This window comes from Acipenser ruthenus, chromosome 42 (genome assembly GCF_902713425.1).
Source record: "Acipenser ruthenus chromosome 42, fAciRut3.2 maternal haplotype, whole genome shotgun sequence".
NCBI lineage: Eukaryota > Metazoa > Chordata > Actinopteri > Acipenseriformes > Acipenseridae > Acipenser > Acipenser ruthenus.
Genome location: NC_081230.1, coordinates 7,092,247 through 7,113,600, shown reverse-complemented (window position 1 = coordinate 7,113,600; position 21,354 = coordinate 7,092,247). Strand labels below are relative to the sequence as shown.

General features: G+C 40.0%; 2 protein-coding genes across 4 annotated transcripts; one reads left to right on the top strand and one right to left on the bottom strand.

Annotated features, from left to right (window-relative positions):
* Nucleotides 1–661: 661 nt before the first annotated feature.
* On the bottom strand, nt 662–7,287 carry LOC117401002 (DNA primase small subunit). The gene is made up of 13 exons (XM_034001385.3): nt 7,008–7,287; nt 6,576–6,733; nt 5,627–5,733; nt 5,437–5,510; nt 5,170–5,306; nt 4,713–4,771; nt 4,502–4,611; nt 3,860–3,951; nt 3,644–3,776; nt 3,002–3,071; nt 2,430–2,527; nt 2,138–2,236; nt 662–1,350 (listed from the first exon to the last, which is right to left on the bottom strand). The coding sequence occupies exons 1-13, from the start codon at nt 7,111–7,113 to the stop codon at nt 1,331–1,333; spliced, it is 1,263 nt and encodes a 420-aa protein (XP_033857276.3). The 5' UTR covers nt 7,114–7,287; the 3' UTR covers nt 662–1,330.
* Nucleotides 7,288–10,204: 2,917 nt separating this feature from the next.
* Nucleotides 10,205–20,700, top strand: LOC117401099 (probable E3 ubiquitin-protein ligase DTX3). 3 transcript variants are annotated; one of them, XM_034001571.3, is made up of 5 exons: nt 10,205–10,343; nt 10,923–10,970; nt 13,406–14,118; nt 15,234–15,451; nt 16,530–20,700. In XM_034001571.3, exons 2-5 carry the CDS (start codon nt 10,958–10,960, stop codon nt 16,603–16,605), a joined length of 1,020 nt encoding a protein of 339 aa, XP_033857462.2. In that variant the 5' UTR covers nt 10,205–10,343; nt 10,923–10,957; the 3' UTR covers nt 16,606–20,700. The 3 variants fall into 3 exon arrangements, with proteins under 3 accessions (XP_033857462.2, XP_033857461.2, XP_033857460.2); XM_034001570.3 differs by having other exon boundaries at nt 10,206–10,677; XM_034001569.3 differs by lacking the exons at nt 10,205–10,343; nt 10,923–10,970 and adding an exon at nt 11,204–11,277.
* Nucleotides 20,701–21,354: the final 654 nt, after the last annotated feature.

Genomic DNA, 21,354 nt, shown 5'->3' with positions numbered 1-21,354 from the left:
TTTAGTATAAAAGTAAACCATTGCAGCTTTAAAAGCAATATAAATAACAGATTACAAACTAATAAGTACCACACATTATTCAGTCATTCAGTTGCATGCACTGGCAACTATATAGCCAGTTGAGTAACATTTTTATCTTAAAACATGCTTCATAAATTTGGAGGGAGGCTTACTGTATTGTAAACTGAACATACCGCTACTTCTGTCAATGCTTTTCAGAAGATGGAAAGAACCATGTCTACTGAACAGTGCCACCTATTGGTCACTGGCAGCTATGTCCTCATACGGATAACACAAATATAAAACTTTAAAAACACAAGCCTGTCAGTCAGCCCTGAGACCAGGGTTTAAAAATAAAATCTGTTTCTCAATAAGCAGCCTTCAGTAAACAGTAGTGTAATCCACATTTAAAAAAAAAATCCCACATTTCAGCACAAATGTGGCCATTATAGAAATAGATACACAGTATGGAGACGTGTGTCCCAGCTTGACGGGAGGCTGAAGGGACACTGCAGGGAAGTCCACATTACTGCTGCTTGAGCAAGCCATTCTCTTTGCATTCAGAGACGTCGCTGTTCGCAAATGCAACACTGCAAAAGTTTAAAAACACAACAAACCACTTGCCCCTAAATGTACAGTGTGTTAATGAAACAATGAGATATTATTGTCATATAAAATTAATTTTATTACACTTTTAATTATAGCAGTGCACAACTTATTTTCCAGCGACAGAGTACAAACTTGTATTTAAAAATGAAACACAGGGTCCCTGCATTAAATCAATTTGTACAAAGCACCTGGCACAGATGGGAAACACTAGAATCTGCAATAGGAGGCTGTGTGGTCCAGTGGTTAAAGAAAAGGGCTTGCAACCATGAGGTCCCCGGTTCAAATCCCACCTCAGCCACTGACTCATTGTGTGACCCTGAGCAAGTCACTTAACCTCCTTGTGCTCAGTCTTTCGGGTGAGACGTTGTTGTAAGTGACTCTGCAGCTGATGCATAGTTCACACACCCTAGTCTCTGTAAGTCGCCTTGGATAAAGGCGTCTGCTAAATAAACTAATAATAATATCTTATTATTCTGTGGTTAAGAAAACGTTCTTTACAAACCACTTTTTGGCGATCTAAATGAAACACAATACACAAGGCATCCTGGTGTAACTAGTTTCAGATACACTCAACCTTCAGGGTGGAAACCACCTCTGTACTAGAACTCTGATTCCTGGCTACAGCAGCACAACACTGCTGTAGAAGACAAAGCCACTGCATAATGAATTCTTCTGATATAGTGCATCTTTTACAGCTTTCTGTTTCCTTGAATTTGTGTATTTAGAAGTCCTTTTGCTGATCTGGAAGACAAAAAAAAAAAGTTACACAATAGGCTAGATTATATAAGCCTTTGATAGAGTACTAAAAACTAAAAATAACTTCAACTAAATAGTTTCTTGTTAGCTTTGGAACATTTCATTTTCAATAAATGTACAATAAAAGAAATACACACACACTGAAAGAAATTACAGTTTTATCTAGAACTTCAAATCATTACAATCAGAATTCTAATGCAAAACTGTAAGAAACCAAATCAAGTAGACCAGCGTTTCGGCCAGCGCCTTCCTCTGCACACACGAATCACTGGACTTTTGTTATTTAATAGATTTACCTTAAAATGCAGTTTTATGACAAGAAACTGTTCTCTTCCACTCATCCTCAGATTCGTATCTGTTCATCCTGTGTGTGCGTTTTCATTTAGAGGCACACACTTTTTTTACCAGAGTAAATGGTTTGTGAATATCATCCTTTGTTAGGTTTCTAGTTTTTCCAGTTTCACATTTCTGTTTGTCTAGACATTCAGGTCACAGTGTTAAACATCTACCAAACCCCTGCAGTTTTTTTACATCTCAACCAGACTCCTGAGGGTTGGAATGTAGCAGCTGAGGGATGGGAATAAGACTCCTGTTGCATAGCAGTTTCACCCATTCCAGGTTTTAATACAAGCCTGATTAGCCAGTGTACAGGTAACAAGCACAGGTGGGTCTTATTGAACTCCTAGTAATACCAGGAATGGATCAAACTGCTATGCAATGGGGGTTAAGGCTAACACCAGTTTAACAGTAGGATTCAGGTCAGCTGTCTTACCACTTTTTTTCAGAAGCTCTCCTTTCCAAGACTGCTCCATATTCTCCACAAACTGCTCGAAAACCTTCACGTACTTTGCCAGGCTTGTCTTCTTGTAGTCTGCAAAAAAAAAAAGCAGCATTATTCGTGAACGGAAATCCAGATCATTTCTCATTTTGTTAAGACAGTTCTTTGTTGTTGATGAAAATTATATAAATTGTAGTTCTTATTTGCAATTGGAGTAACTCATTTTGTTGCAGTGATTCCTACAGGGGGAATGTGCTCCACTTTGCCCAGTCTGCCCAGTCCTCACCTCGGACGCGTCGTTTCTGCTCCGGCTCTCCCTCGTTCTCTTTGTCATTCGCTTCTTCATCCCCTTCCAAGGCCTTGTCCAGCTCCTGGCAGATCAAGCTACACACATTCACAACCGTTATTACAGTAAAGCTGGAACACAAAGCCACTGTGGTGTGGAACTTGGTTTCAGGAGACTAGGTTTCAGGGCACTGCACGGCACACCAGGGGAGACTTGGGGTTTCATACAGCAAAGTTGCCTCAAACTAGGTGTCCTGGAACCAGGTTTCAAGCCACTGTTACTGAAAAAGTGGCTTTGTGTTTCAGATTTACAATTAAAAAAACACAGAAACACCAGTATGTTGCAACAATCTCCTGTTAAGGCTGTTGATGTAATAATCTTTAAATAATAATCTTTTTTTTATCGTGCACAATATTTTTGTACCATGATTAAATAGAATATATTATAGTGTAAAAATACAAATATTTCTACGAATCACATTGTAATTAAATGCACTGCTGATATCTTGCTTGATGAAGAGCATCCCTTGGTCTGATGAGTTTCTCACGAACCCCAACACTTGTGAAGCATACCTGATCGTGGGCACTGCAAAGGGATCGAACTGGTCCAGCAGATTCAGATCAATTGGCACAGAAACACGTCCTGGTTACAAGACAGGGGCATGGGGAGGGGGAAGCAGAACAGCCATTACACACACACAAGCAGCGACTTTTACATTTCCTTCAAACCAAGTCTGCAGCAAAGACTAGAACCGCACTCAAACAGCGTGGCTGACGATGCAGCGGAAGCAATGCCATGTGTCTGCTTCACTGCAGTGCATCTGGTTTATATTGAGTGTGATTACATTGTACAGAGCTGCTTTTAATTTGTCAAAAGCAACACAACAAATTACAAAAGATATACACCATATAAAGCAATCAAAAACTGGATTAGTACAAAAGGATCAATCACTGCAGCGATAAAAAGATCGTTGCAGCACTAGTTTGCATCAAGTGAAAAAAGCAGAGACCAAATCCATTCAAAAGGTATACAAACTAGAAAGAAACTACCTGCTTGTCTTAGAAAATTATGCTTTGATTCAAAACGTATTGGATCGCTATAGATATGGCCCAAAGTTTTGCATCACCTAGAATTTTAGGATTGAGACATCATTTAAAATAACTATATGAACATAAATTTAGATCTTTTATTTAACATCATGTGATCACGGTTACCTGTTTTGGGGTGCACACTAAAAGGGCTCTTCAGCAGGTGGTTAACGCCTTTGCTGACGTTAGTATCCAGACGAGGGTAGCAATACTGAAACATGATGTCCCAGTCTCCATAAACCCCTTTCTTTAGAGCTCCCTAGATAAACACAAATGATACAAATTAGAGTTCAAGGCTGGGGGGGTGTGGGTGTGAATGCCAGCTTTAGACCAGATTCCTACCTGCATTTGGAGCACCCTTTTCTTCAAACATTCCCAGCGCTGGGCCGCAGTTTTGACTTTCAGGAAATCATTCTGCAGCAAGTCTCTGACCTGTTATCAGCTGTCAAGGAGATGCACATACCCACAACAGTACCGATTCCCACTGAACACACACTGCATCAAACATGCCACTAAGCAACGAACACGGATACCTCGCTAAACTGTCACTAACTTGGTTAAACAAGGGAAGAAACAGCTGCTTGGATTTGTGGTGATAGCTGCTTTTCTTAGACTGGAAAACAGCAATCTACATAAATCCCAAACTGCTGTTTCTTCAGTTGCATTGGTAAACTAGCCCGATCAACACCAATGATCCACACCTATGAAGAGCTTGATCCGAATAAATCTGTTCACACAGCACTATTAAATACCAACAGACTCCCATGAACTTGCATATCATAATGATGTGAGTGGTGGGGTTTAGATCCGCGCCACTGTTTGGTTCACATTAATGTTCTCCCATATGTTTAAAGGCATTTGTGTTAAGCGATTTTGGAAGGCTTCATTTCTTCAAAGGCGCTGTATAAATGTACTTTTGCTGTTGTACTCTCTCCCATTCTTCTTCAAACTGCATGGACAGTGGACTTCCCTTAAAAAGGATATCTTCAGGCAGTAGAGCCAGGACCTTGTCAATTGATTCTTTGCTTCCGAGGATGTCCTGGTTGACCAAGGCATAGTCCTCAAAGTAAAGCTGCAACACCTTCAATGATTCCCTGCAGGGAGTAAAACAATCCGCATTTATAAAACGAGCTCTCCAGCGCTTCACGGTTGAATCAGGATGTTATATCGTAAAGACACGTGGTGCAGTACTGACTTGATAAAGGGATGTATGGGGTCTGACAGCTGCACCTTTTTAATGGCTTCTTCACCACCCTGTGTTTAACAAAAAAAAAGAATGTTATATTTACAGTCTGAGTTAATATAAGAAATTAATGGCAGGTTTCACAGAACACAGAGCACTTATCTTGGACTATCTTATTAAAGGTGAGGTAGTGAAAAATGTGTGCTAAGCAGGGTCTGTGAAATCAGCCAGACGTCAAGTAGACTGACAAGCGACTGAACTGAATGCCCTGAATCAGACACAAAACTTACTGTGCTTGACTTTCTTACCTCTGCTTTCACAGACCTGATCCAAAATTAACATTAGGACAGCGAGGGCCTCACAATTCATCTAAACAGTGGTCTCTTTGTGCAAGCCTCTCTGTTTTTTATTACGGTAGCGTTGCATCAATGACGTAGCCCACGAGGGCATTCTGATGGAACAGACCTACCTTCACGGCGCTGAGATACTCTGCCACGGCAGCGCGGGCAGACTGGGTGAGTTTTCTGGCTGCTTCGTCACAGACCCAGCAATGGACACCTCGCCTGCCCGAGTAAACCCACAGACGGTGCTTGAAGCCAAAATCCTCTGATAAAAAAAAAAAGAGAGAGTTTGATTTGCATCTCGCTAGACAACGAGGACTTGAAAAGCAAAGGCTCGCGTTAAACAGCAAGTTGCAAGATGAAAATCTACAGGTGTTGTGCTTTAAAAGCCCTACCTTTCAGCGCTCTGTCCAGAATACGAATGGCTATGGTCATCAGCGTCCAGCATTTGGAACAGATCTCGGCAGCGCTACAAACGGTAAGATTTTAACATGACGGAATGGTTACCCCAGCCGGGTCAGGTCTCTAGCATGCATCGAAATGCTGACTCTCAAACTGGGCAAAAAAAAAAAAAAACAGCTTTACCTGCAGCAGTTTCTAACGTCGTCGTAATCCGTCATGTCGATATCAAAGACCAGCTCTTTCTCCAGTGCCTGGAAGGTCCCGGATTTCACTGTGTTGTGTTGACTCGGCTGTAAAACAACGCATATATATTTTTTTGACTCAAATTCCCAAGCTGCACACGAATGCAGAATGACATACGAGGATCCCACCCCCCCCATATATAAAGCAATGGAAAAAAACTGCACATTTTTTCAATGAACAGTTTATTTATTATGTGTCCAAACTACTTTTAGTTCAGCTATTTTCAATATTTCACTCATGAAAGGGTTAAATACTCCTGCATTACAAATATGACATGACCGGCTATGCAGTAGACTAATCCCAACCACTCAGGTCGGCCCCTGTTGAAATAAGACGCAGTACATTAAAAATAAGTACTAGCCATTTAAATCTAAACTACAGAGACATCTGAAAATGTTTTACATACAGAACTACAATGCTAAAGTGTGGTTTCTACAGCTGTTACCAGCCTGCAATGCCATTGTAGTAGCATGGGGTTTGGATAAGAAAGAGTGTGCTGTATTTACTAAACACACATCCATAGCAAGGATTTGCTGTCTAAATCTTGACTTTAAATTTCATGGCACGCCAGGCTGGTAACATAGTAGGGCACTTTTTCTGGTGTCAAAAGAGACAGAGTTTAATAAATTAAAATCTATATAACAGCGATGGAAATAAGACTCCTATTGCATAGCAGTTTGATTCACTCCTGGTTTTACTAGGAGTTTAATAAGACACACCTGAGCTTGTTACCTATAAAGTGGGGCTAATCAAGCTCTTAGTAAAACCTGGAATGGGTGAAACTGCTATGCAACAGGAGTCTTATTTCCATCCCTGTAAGGTGTGTCTTTCTGGGCTCCTATTAAAACGTGGAATGGATCAGGAGTGCTGTGAAACAACGTGAACGAACCCTGTGCGAGTACACGGCGCCGATGTCGATCTTGTAGGGGTTCATTTTCTGCATCTCTTTCTCCAGTTCGCTCTGATTGTTGAAGCACTGGTACCGCACGTAGATGTCGTCTTTCAGGGTGAAGGAAAACTCGCGGTTCTGGAAATAATTCTTTGTTACTAGGCATGGGGGGGGAAAAAAGCGTTTTAGCGTTATACATGATGGCTGTTTATGTTTACTGTAAAAATTATACTGTTAATGTTTCAGTCACGTGGTGCTATGCTGAGGTCCTGAATCATTACCATAGCAACACCAGCGTTCTGACAATGTTATTTATATTGTGAGTTAAAATTGATTTAAACCCAGGCCTCCATAGCATGTTTTTCTACCTACAAAATGTTTAAAAGCAGCAAGATGTAAGGATTGAACCCCATTCCCGTACCCTTTACTCACCACCTCCATAATTAAGCCAGCGAAAGTACTGGGAAAACGGGAAAAGACGGCGATAGTACAGTGGGAGCAGATCGGGTAAACTAGCCTGGTCATACTCGTAAGACATCTTCTATCTCCGACGCGCTTACACTCCGTATGAAACAGAGCTTGTATAATTATGTATTTTCCGGCTTGGACAAGAAACCTGAAAATGAAATGCGGCTGACAAGTTACACAAGTAACCTCCTGATAGCAGCGCCAATACGAACTGCGCGGGAAAGAAGACAGCAAGCCGGATGGACAACAACACGCGGGTTTGTGGGAGTTGTAGTCTTTTGGTCGTTTGTATAGACCGGTATGTCATTACGGCCGCCACATTCTAATCGGTTAAGGAACTACGACTCCCGAAAAGTAGTTCGACAAGTCAGAGTTAGAATAACGGGGATTGTGGGAAGTGTAGTTTTTGTTTCACCCATGACAGCAAAGAATATCTCGAATGAAAGCAAGTTTACATTTCATATTTATACAGTAAAAATTGAAAAGCTATCGATTAGTTTAAATTGAAAAAGCTATTGTTTAGTTTATTTGTGCCTCTGTCCACTTTAGTCCTGTGACTTAATTCGTTTTTAAAAAACAAGTGTTTCTCGGTGGTGTTTTTAAATTTGGTTTGGTTTGACCATTGTGTATTAATTGTAATTACTATTTTAGGTATTCATCCGATATTGCGTTATCGTTTTTCTCTGTATCTGACTTTACCTAGCTTTGAGCTGCTCGAGCTTGTCTGGAGAATAAGAGTGCCAGTGTTCCGTCATTTTTTGCTTCTCATCAGTTTTTGCTTCTTTTTTGCACTGCGCATGCTCGCCACTGTTTTACTTCTGTTCCACTTACTGCGTCAGAAAAATCTCCCGACTTATATCGTTTTAATTGCTTGGTATTAAGTAGAAATTGATACAATTATTACTGCTGACTATTTTTCCAATATGGGTAGCGCTACCTTCCTAAGATTAACTTAAATTAAAATATGTAGTATGACCCTGTTTCTAAAACATGGGCAAACAGTATTCATAATCGTAAAGTAATGTGTTGATGGCATTTTTGACCCCACTATACGGCCCTTCATAATTTATTACCATTCACCCATTGTTAAAAAAAAAACAAAAAAAACAAAACACGGGTAGCAATTTCTTCTCTAGCTGCCACATTTTGCTACCGGTAGCAAATTCTGATGGGGAGGCATAATGTGACGGTACACCAGGACTGAACAATCTTCCTCATTCTAGTCAAATCATGTTACAAATTGAAAACTTTCAACTCTGCCAGCCCCACCCCAGGCAGCACAATGACGTTGGGCCAACGTTGGCATAAATTTGGCTTGTTTGGCCATTAGTCACGGTCGATGAAATGTGTTTGACCAAACCTGAGACAACCAACCTATCTTATATGCACATCTTCAATTGAGATGACACATTTGGTTTTTCAACCTTTACAACTGAACTTATGTGTACATGTGTTTGAAGAAAGAACACATATTCTAACACAATAAAATCAAATCATAACGCATATATAACGAGGCTATTTAAAAATGCTGTTTGTTTTGGAGAAACCATAGACCAAACCGACATTCAAACACTTCACGAGCCCTCTCCCTCAGGAGACTTTCTCAAGATTAACGTCTTTTTCACAGACTTTTTTTATTGGCATTTGCGGTAACCTTAAACAATCCGTCAGTTATTTTCCTCACAATATCTGTCAACGATTTTAATTTCATGAACATTTCTTAAATTACGGTTTTAAGAATCTGCATCCTTTTCTCCATACAGGAAACATCCTCTATTTATTGTGCGGTAAGTTGTTATTCAGTATATGAAGTAGGTTACAATAAGAATAAAACACATTAATGCTCCTATCATGTAACAAAGTGTTATTTGTTTATAATAATAATAATAATAATAATAATAATAATAATAATAATAATAATAATAATAATAATAATAATGTACACATTACAATAAACCACCTTTTTGTATTACTCTCGGTTGTTGATTCGCCGGTGCCAAATCGGAAGTAGTAATTTGTGGTCAAGGTCAGTTTTGACAGTCTGAAGTTATCATTGTCATTGTGAGATATTATTGTCCCTCCATTCTGATGAACGCTGAAAAACTAAGGAATTGTCAGAACAACTTTCCAATAAACCTTTATTATTATTATTATTATTATTATTATTATTATTATTATTATTATTATTATTATTATTATTATTATTGCTGTATTTTGGGTGTATTATTATGGTAGACTATTGGGTGTAAATACGGTTGCTTATTAGTATAAACATGTGTTGTTGTTATGGTGATGGGTGTGATTGTTATTTGTGATGTATAGTGTATATTCCTATTGTTATTGTTGGGTATGACGGACGGAACTCATTGATAAAGCCTGTAAGAATGCACAGTGAATGAAAATCAACGTGCGTGTGTTTAATTGTTCAGGTAAGTTGGGAGTTTGGGTTAATTATGTAATTATAGTTCTCTTGTGTGTTTACTTCCTGGTCTGACTTCACCCACATCAGCGTCCGTGACACCTTTTTGTTCTTTTTTTTCCCCTTAGTTAGCAGATTTTAAAACCAGTACATTTAATGTGTTCGTTAAAAGATTTGAACAACTTTTGGGGTTATTTTATCACACTAGTTCAAATGTTGTGATAACATAGTTTTAAAAAATAAGGGAAAATAAAATATATTAACTTGGCAAAATGTTGTACTGTATTTATGTAACTGCTACGTCGTGATGTCTGGGACCTTATCTAGTAAAAAATGTAAACAATTAAATTGTCATTGAAGTGACTTGCACTTTATATTTGTAACTATTTATTTGTCAACGGAGAAAAAAAAAAACGTCTAATGGGACGAAGCATTTATCCAGGGCCTATATGGTCTTTTCTCCAAAAAAAAAAAAAAGTTACAAAACTTTTAACTTAGTTTTCTTGCTAGTTTATCACTCCAGTTATTTATGGACATGCTACAACCTTTTCTGTAGATAAATGGAAAATGCTTAGCTTTTAATTGATTTATTTAAAATGTGTAACTTGAATTTAAATGTAGAATTGAATGAATGTATTTATGTATTTTAAATAATGTTGTAAATTGGACTTTGGGGTTGTTAAATATCCACATTTTCACATCACAACATTAGGACTCAAGTGCGACAGCAGAATGGGCTGTACCTTTAAATTCTCCAATGCGATTGTTGTGGCAAATGACGTAAGCGATTGTGCAGCCATGGGTCCTGGGAAAAGGGATCTGAAAGACTGATCATTAAGCAAGAGCAGAATTTAATAACACAGCTGGCAAAAGCCTGGAAAGTATGTGTGACGAACTTCCTTCCAGTAATTAGCATTTTATAGAGCGAGAAGCACGAAAAAAAAAAAAAAAAAAAAAAAAAAGACACAGCGCTTGTCAACATGTTGAAAACTAGCGGTCTTCTTGTTTGAATTTGATCTAAACGTTTTAGCAACACTCTTCCAGGAAGAGAGCTGCTAATGCTTTTTTTTTTAAAGGCAGCCCATGCATTAAATTTCAAAACTCTTCGATTATAATTAAGTTTTCTTAAATGATTGAAATGCTGATATTGGAGCAAGGAGCGTGGTCGACGTTCTAAGTTTATTTTAGAAGCTCACTTCTCTTCCGGTACAGTTGGTACGTTTTCTTAATTATTATTATTTATATTTCTTACAGTTTGTTTACACTTAAAAACAAACTTTAATATAGATGGATTGTTGCACCAGTTATACACGTTTTATTCCAAAAAGGAAATCTGTAAATTTACATTTTATAGACTTCTCTTGCAGATGTGTACTACCATGTCTTTGTTTTCCAAACTATTCAGTTTTAACAACAACAACAAAAGTAGCTCGATCTAACTTTCCCATTTTCTTACACAGAAAAAGCTTATACACCGCCGCAAGGCCAGGATCATATGGGATCGCAAGGTAGGTCATTAAAATATTATGTTGAATATTTTTAGTTTAACATTTTTATGACCTTTTAAGTGCCCTACCTATCTACCCTTTTGAAGTGATATTAGAATTTTTTTTTTTTTAAACCCTAACATACATAAGTGTTTTAAATGTAAACATGCAATGGCTGCAGTAGTTGTACCGTTTTCATTGTTGACACATTGTGTGCGTCTGTACCGTACGCGTTACGTTATGTGTGATAACGTGTTGGCATTTGGCTGTGCTTTATTTAAATGGTATGGCGTAGTCTGAAGACTCATGGATCTCCGACTCCATACAAGTAAGACCCTCTTAATCTATCATTTGATTAAAAAAAAACAACCCGTGGATTATATATTTATTACAGGGTTGTTATGTGCTAATGCACATTATAATTGTATTTTTCCTATTTTGAGAGTTACCAAGAATTACAACGAGTTCGATCGCATGGCTTAGTTCCGTATAGAGCCAGAGGCCAGACACGACTGTACACACTAGCCGGCTGCTGTAGCTATACATGGGGCTGAACTGGTAACGATAAATGATTGATTTCAAATGACCATTAACTTGCTAATATCGATATACACAACGTGCATGTCATACAGGTAAATGTGATGTATTATATTTGAGAAATAATGCCGTCAGAATGTTCATCGTGTAGGTTATTGAGCGTTTTCAGCGGCGAGGTGTGTGTATATATATATATATAATATCTCTTATGCATGATGCACTTTAGCTGGTGAAAATGAATAATAATAATAATACACGTTTTTTTTTACACCTGGTATTTGTGCTATAATAAATAGGGAGCTGGGTATAATAATAATATACTTTTTAGTTTAATCTAAAAAGAACCGACTTGTACCATCCTTTTCAGTGTTGTGCAAGTTCCCTTTTTGTTGCAAATGTTAAGAACGAAACCGTATTGTGTGGGCTTGTGATACAAAAGATACAGTATTATGAAAATGCAGTTTTCCATATCTTCCAAGGCCTTTGGCTTATCATTAAGAAGCCCATCCAGTCTGTTTACCCATTCAAACAGACAACTGGGAATGCTCCCCCAACTTACAGCAGTCGGAGGGTATATGTGACCGTGGGCACAGTACTGGCAGGCAGAGTTGAAAGGTCACATTGTCACATGGTTTGGAAATAGGAAGGATGGTCAGTGACCAGACAAGAGAAACATTAGTGGAGAAAACGACTCGGAACGAGTACAAACACCCTACAATAGTAGAGGCTGTGACACCCCTCTGCCTCGCATGCAGTCAGGTAAACAAGACTCCTACTGCATAGCACCTTCACCTGTTCCAGGTTTTACTACCAGCTTGATTAGCCCCAGCTGATTGGTGACGAGCTCAGGTGTGTCTTTTTAAACTCTTAGTAAAACCAGGAATGGATCACGCTGCAATGCAACAGGAGTCTTATTTCCATCGCTGCATTGCTGTGTGGCTGGCGATTTTCAGATAAATTACCACTGTGGGGGGTATTTGTTGCAAAAAAAATAATTGCAACATTTATTCCTGTGTGCCTGAGGCACAGGTGTGAGGATTGTGTTACCTTCCCCCCACCTGCTGTTAGGCTAGCTGTTACCTAGCAACCACACACTGGGGAAAACCTGATAGTCTAGTACTACTGTCATGTTTATAATGATAATCTTCATGATCTATAATCGAGCTTGGATTTGCAGTATAACCTCTTGCTGCTGCATTTTGTATCGCAGGCACGTGCCTGTTTCATGGGGTTCTGGTTTAAAGCTTGTCTTTCGGGAATGTAAACAAACTGGACCATAACAAACACCTGCCTGCTTTCTATTGGCCTAACAATAGAAATAAGTGAACAGACACCAAGAACATGCATTTGGCAAACAATCAAACACACACATTTATTTATATATATAGCTCTGACAGATAGCAATTGACACGCAACACATTGAGAACACTGTAGTATTCAAAAGCAAGAATCTAAAGAAATGTGGTGATTTCACCATAGCCTTCAAATACATCAGAAAGCATGTTTGTGTATATTATTATACATTAGTAATATAATTTGTAACAAACGTGGGTATATCTAGCGTAAAATAATCCCTGAATTAATTGATTTATTATAAAAGAGTACGCATTGTATTGCTATTTATTTTAAACAGAATATTGAATGATCATTCATGGTATACAGTTTTTATTCACCTTAGGAGGATGTCCTTGCATAAACCTCTCGTCCCTATCGGGGTTTGTGGTTTATCTTCTTATGGCGAATTAAAAACACATATTAGAAACGATCATTCATTATCCTGTGTATATACACTGAAGTTTAGTATTAGAAAGCAAAAAGAATCGAGGCAAAATAAAAGCCAGTGCAGATCGAATCCACTAATTGAATCTGCATAGTTCACAGATTAAAAGCTGATGTAACTTTGCTCCCCCCCCCCCCAGTATCTTCAGCCACGATGAGTGCGCGAGCGGGGAGGAACAGCGACGAGGTGGTCCTTTCTCAGCCCCTCTGGGACTATTTAACCGCGGGCCAGCAGCACGTGGCGGAATTCCAGGCGAAGCACGGTCTGTGTGTGGTGAGGCAGAGCGAGAGCCCGGGCTGCTGTACAGTCAGGCTGCGGCCCAGCGAGGGCGAGGGCCCCGTCTCCACGGCGACCCGCAAGGCCTTTATTTCCCTGTGCAGGGCCGTCCACAAGGAAATGACCAAACAAGTGACGCCCAAGAGAAAGCGTTCTCTCCGGGAGGCCCTGAGGCGCGTGAGCGGGAGGGACGAGGACGGCCCACGCAGGTCCCAGAGGCAGAAGCTGAGGAAGGAGCAAGCCACAGAGTTTGAGGAGCAGCCGCCGAGCCAGGAGAGCCCCAGCGTGAAAATCGAAGGGGAGGAGGAGCCCAGCTGCTCCATTTGCATGGGCGAGATGGTGGAGAAAAAGACTCTGGACAAGTGCGGCCATTCCTTCTGCAAGAGCTGCCTGGAGCGGGCTTTCCAGGTGAAGAGGGCCTGCCCGGTGTGTCGGCTGGTCTACGGGCAGCTCGTCGGGAACCAGCCTCATAACGGCAGGATGATTGTGGAGAGGGAGCCCGACTTGGAGCTGCCGGGACACGAGGGCTACGGCTGCATCTGCATCATTTACAGCTTCCTGCCCGGGATTCAAGGGGTGAGCATGAGTGCAGCACAAACCGTCCTGGAGCATCAGCACACCTGTAACTCAGACCTGCAGGGCTGCCCAAAGTATGGCTCTTGCGTCCCATATTGTGTCTTTCTTGATTTAGAGGTAAAGGCTGCGGGGTTGGGGGCAATTCCTGTTTTTCAATTCAAATTCCTTTTTAAAATCAATTCCAATTCCCTTTTAATCAATTCCAACACACTTTTGATCAAAGTTGCAATTAGCAGTACAGTAGCCTGTCGCGTATCCGACTGCAGTGGGACCAGAGTAAGGGCGGATATGTAAAAAGGCAGATAAATGAATCTTGTTCTAAATACCATTATACACAGCTATAACAATTACTATATTCACGCAATTGGGAGGCAGCTTAAGGGAGCTCCCCTAAATCCCTTGTTTAGAAAGATACAGGGTATTAATGCTTGTGACAGGGTAGCCGTCTGCCGTGTGGGTGCGTGCATTCGCTGCTGAGTGACGGGCAGGAGATCGAGACGGAGGTTGAAGTTGATACGCCCCCTGCAGGCGAAAAGGCTTTATTTACATATCAACACACTGAACAGCTCACGTGACACTACCAGCAATGGCAGTGCATGGAGCACATAGAACACAGTGTATAAAAACTTTTGGTAGGATTGACACTCTCTGAACTAATCTTCTGTGTTCAATAATAAACTAGCGTTGCTGTAGAGATTGATCATGGCAGAGAAATGGTCAGGGCAGATACACGACTGATTGCTGTATTCTGTTAATAAGCTTCTCCCAGGAATTGAAAAGCAGGAATTGACCCCAACCCTGAAAGGCTGGACTCCCAGTCGTTTTTAAAGGAAATCGTAGTGCAACAGCAAATGTTGTGTACGTGTTCTAACGGACGCAAAAATCTACTGAAGAGGTGGGGTGGTGCAGTTACACATGTTTGATGGAAACATTTCTTTGTGTTTTTTTCTTATTCTGTTTCCTCCGGCTCTTTACAAACTCCCTGGTCACCAACGATGTGGCTCTTGCAGCTCTAGCTAGGACCCATAATACTTGTATGTATCAATTACAAATATATCGCAATAAAAAATGTTTTCATGTAGTCTATTTCTTATTTCGTCCCCTCTCTTTTCTAGGAAGAGCACCCCAATCCGGGGGTGTGTTACCCGGGCACAGACAGAGTGGCGTACCTGCCGGACAGCCCCGAGGGGAACCGCGCCCTGGCCATGCTGAGGAAGGCCTTCGATCAGAGGCTTATCTTCACCATCGGCACCTCCATGACCACGGGCATGAACAACGTCATCACCTGGAATGACATCCACCACAAGACATGCATCTGGGGCGGCCCGCGCTGGTACGAGGGGCTCCTACACGGGAAGCTGCTTTATAACTCTTTGGAACACATCCGTTAGAGCAGCACCAACCACAAACGGTTATTCAGAGATTGAGCTCTCCACAGAAAGCAGGTGCGGACAGTCAGGTGAGGGTCATTGGTGCTAACTGGGCTCGTTGTACTATTCAGAGTGTAACACGTGAATAAGCAGCTGCTTGGGTTTGTGTGGATCGCTGTTCTGCACAGTCTAAGAAAAGCAGCGATCATCACAGATCCAAGCAGCTGTTTCTTCACTTGTTTCACGTTGAATGCCCCGCCTCTGATTGTCAGCACCTGATATCTGTGGAGAGTTCAATCAGTTATCAAATGATCGTGCAGCTCTAGTATTAGTCGCTACTACACTTTGTCATTTTGCTGAGATTGTGGATCTCTTGTCAATGACAAAGGTAATTCTGTGTAAACAGATTAAATACATTAATATAATTTTTAGATTTAATGACTTAATTAATAATGTGAAAAGCATAACAAAGCATAGCAAAAAATGGTTAAGCATTGTAAAGCCCATAGTGATATGGTAAAGCTTATTTAAAACATTATTATTATTATTATTATTATTATTATTATTTATTTCTTAGCAGACGCCCTTATCCAGGGCGACTTACAATTGTTACAAGATATCACATTATACATTATTTCACATTATACAGATATCACATTATTTTTACATATAATTACCCATTTTATACAGCTGGGTTTTTACTGGAGCAATCTAGATAAAGTACCTTGATCAAGGGTACAGCAGCAGTGTCTCCACCGGGGATTGAACCCACGACCCTCTGGTCAAGAGTCCAGAGCCCTAACCACTACTCCACACTGCTATAGTTTGCTATAGTTTACTCCACATGGTAAACTATAGCAAATGCATGGTATAATCATTGAAAAAGCACAGTGCAGATTTAATGGGGGGTAAACTTTTTTAAGGGATGTTACTGTATATACAGCAGCTACTTCCAAAACACCAACATGCCCTCGCTTAACTGCAGTCAGAATATTCAAACCTGGTGATGTGTGTGTGCCTTCCTTTCTTCTGTCCACTCAGCTTCGGTTATCCGGACCCTACCTATCTCGTGAGAGTGATGGAGGAGCTTCGAGAGAAGGGAGTCACTGCCGATTGAGGGCAGGGGATGCTGCCCCTCCTAACCTGTCCCTCCTAGCCTGCCCCTTCCACTTCCTGATGCTTCTGTGACCAGCACGGGACTCCCGACAGTCCCCAGCCTCTCTTGAGGCCCTGGTCCGGACCCTCGGTCCGTGTGACCCATTCCTGTGGAGCCGGGGTCCAGTCTTGCAGATGTACCTGTTTTGTTTCGGCGCACACTAGCTCCAACCCATTGCACTTGTGAGTGTGCACATTTGTTGAAATTGTAATCTCTTTTTTTTTTTTTGTTAGATAGGGGGTGAGTATTTTATTTGTGCAGGAAAATATCTTTGTAAAACCTGTACGAGTGGGGATGTTCACTTGCCCTGCACCCCAATCCTGTTTTGTGTTTTTATGTGTGTGTGTTTTTATATGTATGTTGTATTGTTCTTAAAATGCACTCTTCTAAATCTGACTGCAGTTATTGCAGGAATTATCCCAGCAGTAAACATTCTGCCCTGTTTGTAGGAGGTTTATTGATTAACTGTTGGACCTTAAAGGGATCATCAGTGTTTTCTTAATATTTAATTTCTTACTTTAATATTTTCTATTGTGTGTGTTCCGTATAACTCTCTTAGATCATTGTCAAAAATGCTTCTAAAAAGACTGCTCTATTCAGGTGGGTCAGTGCACTGTAGCCCACAAGTGAATCCTTGTGCACTGAAGCCTGTTTGACACTCGAAGTGTGAATTATTCAGAGCAGACTAACAGGTAAGAAATTCAATATTAGGACATTTTAAAGGATATTGCATGTCACAAGTTCAGATTTAGCATGGATCCGATTGCGGGGCAAGTGAATCAGCCCCCCCCCCCCCACACACACACACGACGGTACTGTATGTTTGCAAACGGGTCATTTTAGCAGCAAAGCAGAGACGTTCTTCTTCTGCTCAGAACTGCCTACCTGTGTTTTTTCTCTGAGAGGGAGATTAAGGAGACGAGGGCACAGAAAAAAAATAACCAGGCTGAGTATACTTCAAACAATCGCAACGGGACTGACAGCATGCAATCCCAGAGCTCGGATCTAAACCACTGTTCAAGAGCGGATTGAAGCTCAGCAGAGCCCCTAACGCTGGACATTATAAGAGACAGGGTCAGCTTTCAGAAACTCCATTCTGATCCGAAGCGTGCATCACTTCCAATTCCTATCTACAGTTGTACAGAATCTAGGTGGGGGTTTTGAACTCCCATTTTCATTCTTAAAGATTAGGTAACTTCATATTTCAATCTCTTTGTGTAATTCCTGCTTTACCTGTTGACCTGTGTGGTTATTGTGAGTGTTTCTAATTGCAATGCATGCTTATTTTTTGTCTGTTAGGATTAGTTTAAGAGCTGCTCTACTCTTCTGGCGTCTTAAATATATTTAATCCAGGCTAGTGTCTTTATAGAAGTATAAGTCAGTGCCATCTAGGGATCTGACACTTTCAAAACGTGATTTGCAGGCAGTCCACCACTAATATAAAGACACTCTGGCTAGCCTAAATTAAATATGTCCATGGCAGACTAGAAGTACAGAACAGCTCTTGAATGTCAAAGCACCTTAACAATGAAAAATCCGACACACTTTACTGGAGTCAGAACCCCTCGGAGGGGCTGCAAACCTCATACAAAGGTAAAGAGTCGATTTTCTAAAAATCCCCAAATCTGCTTTTCAGTAGATCGCTCTCCTTCACGTCCGTGAATCATTTCTTCATCGTTTTGCTTGTTTGAGCTACTCGGTCTGGTTACGTTTCACAGCCCTCTCCGGATTAAAAGATGCTGTCTTTAAAAATAATAATACTGAGACAAACTGTGCTGTGTAAATAGGTCATAAAAAAAGGGAACGTACTTACCAGTTTCTATGTGTTATATTTTGTCCTAGCCTTCATGGCTGGCTTTGTAGGACCATCAAAAGCAGCAATCATGGGCTGCTACCTACAGCTATGGCTACAGGTTTTGTATCACCCTATAGAATTAACTAATTTTGTTTCACACAGTCGAGTGAAACCTGATGAATAATGTTTATGTAACATATTGAATTACATGCCACTTTGTAGTTCTCCATATACTTAAAGATAAAATACTGTACTACTATTATGGCTTCCGGTAGACATTTGCGATATCAACATGATGTTAAATAAAATATCTAAATAATGTTCATATAGTTTTTTATTGTCTCAATCATAAAATTGTAGGTGATGCAAAACTTGTGGCTATATATGAAAGGTTGAAATAAATCTACCAGGAAGTATAATCTTTTTTTTTTTTTTTGTATGGTTCTTGATTTAGAATGTAAGCCCTCCCAATATATTCTCTTTTAGCTTATAAATAACCACTATATCTGTTGCAATTCTAGCACAAACGGGCACTTTTCATTTGCTGGAAGGCCTGGGTTGCATGGTAACGGAGACTGCTACCCTCTCGCCTTTTAAAGAAGGGTTGTGAAACGAAGACTCCCTTTGCAGAGCACTTCGGCACATCCCTGGTTTTACTGTGAGATTAAACTGCTGTGAGTTTCTTACCTCTTACTAGAACTAGCTAGACTATCACTGGCCCCCCATTCTCTTTTGTTAGGAGATCTTTTGGTTCATGGATTTTGTGCTTGATTTCGGAATATGATTTCAAAGACAACGCTCTAGATTCCTTCAAAGGAATTGATGTTTTTAGAGACATCATAATTGTTCAACTGAATTTGAAGCCAATTTAAATGACTAACAGACAGTGACGTCAATTGAAGTAATTTGTTGCCACTGTGAGAAGCTCGTTTTAACAGAATGCTGCCAGTTGCAATTTTGCAATTGATTATGGAACTGATTAAAAGGGAATGGGAATTAGGAACTGAATTTACAAAGGAGTAACTAAAGAACAGGAATTGACCCCTTGGCTTCACTTCACATGTTAGTCGTAATCGATGTGACCTACAGCACAGGTACCAGGATGCAGCAGTTTATCTACATATAAAAGCAAGCACAGAGCCAACTCATTCCCAGAGCAGTAAGGGGACAGTAATAACACTAATAAAGCTAGTAAGAGGAAATAAAACCGGTGACCTTTTAATTTAATCTTGAAATCCAAAAAGGCTTCAGTCTCCATCGTTAATCCAGCACCTTCCAGCAGCACTTCATCTTAATTTATTGTTAAAATTATTATTATGGATACAGCTGAAATCGTCCTTTCTTTCAGTGATGTTGCACTATGCCACTGAACTCATGAAACAATGTGGAGTAATAAGTTTTGCAGGCATATTTGTTTTAGTAAAACATAATAATAATTGAGATGCAGTACGTATGCATTCGAATAAGATTGTAATCTTTATTTCTGTACTTGTTGCTGTCAGTTCGTGTGCACACTAGAGTTGTTTTCTGTCGTGTTTGTGGGTCCCCACACACGGGTTTATATAGTTCAGTGCCTTACTTGCTCTGTGCAGTTTGAAAGATGAAGTATCGCTTTTGCCTTGCAAATTGGAAAACAAAAAAAACCTACCTATCAGAATTCAATCCTGAACAGTGGCGGCTGGAGTTTTAACATCGAGACTGCTCTGAAAGGTTTGAATCAGGCTTGCAAACCAAATGGCACCGTGGTCAATTTCACAAACCCTCCATGCAGTTTGCACAGTATGGGTATACAGGAGATGTTTCTAATGGAGCTAAATATATCCGGTTAGCTTTATAGCCCACCCCCCAATTAAAACCACTTTTTTTACAGTCAAGATTTACTCCTAGATAGCTATCATGCATTCAACAGTGGATAACCATGTGATGGTTGTCTAGCATTGTCATTGAAACCAGACTATGCAATGACAGTCATAAAACATTAAGGTCCAGGGACCAGCTTCACTATAGAGATTATAGTGCGTTGAATGGCTGTGTTTAAAAAAAGAAAAAGCAAATGCTACACCTTCAGCTCTCTACTTTCTATGCACTAGCAAACAAATTGCACATTGTTGTCTCTTAAATTGGGTGCAATCCTGCTTTTTTTAAATAGTTTTGTTAATTTCTATTTTCAAACTTCTTTATACAAAAAAATAAATGAAAATACTACTTTGCTTTGTTGTACTCGCCGTCGATACTGACAATAAAGTATTTCTGTTTTGAAATGTGTTGGGTTTTTTTTCTTCTGCTTTGTAACTGAATTGTTTTTAACTGGCGTCTACCTGTTATTTTAACCTCCCCTGGAACTATATTGTTATGGTAACTTATTCTGTAATTCTGTTAACCGCAAAAGTTACATCGAAATGTATCAAATGACTTCAATACAGCTTGTGTTCTGAATTTTTTTTCAAAGAAAACATATTTGGTACTTAATGGGTTAATGGCACGACCTTAAGGAATGTTCACAGAAATTAACTTCTCTCTTCCCACAGTCTTTTGATCTGTATTGAATCTTAATAAGACATTTAAGAGCATTTTGCAGCCCTGCATTAATTGATGGTTCTCCTAAGCGGTTGATGAACTGCAGCTGGATTCCCCAGTACTGTAAAATGCTCTAAACAACCTACATTAGTTTCCCTCATTTATACACTTCCTATATGAAACCCTTCCTTTATGGTACAAAGGAGTGTCCCACAAATACAATGATGCTAACGTTCTTATTTTTGCACAAAGAATGTACTGACAGGTTCGATCTCATCCAAATGGTCAGTTTCCTTCTCGCGACACTTGATTCTCTCTCGAATGTATTTGAAGAGGAAACGTTTTGAACTACTGCTCAATTCCTTATGTGCCTTAAGGGGTTAACTCCCTGATTTAAT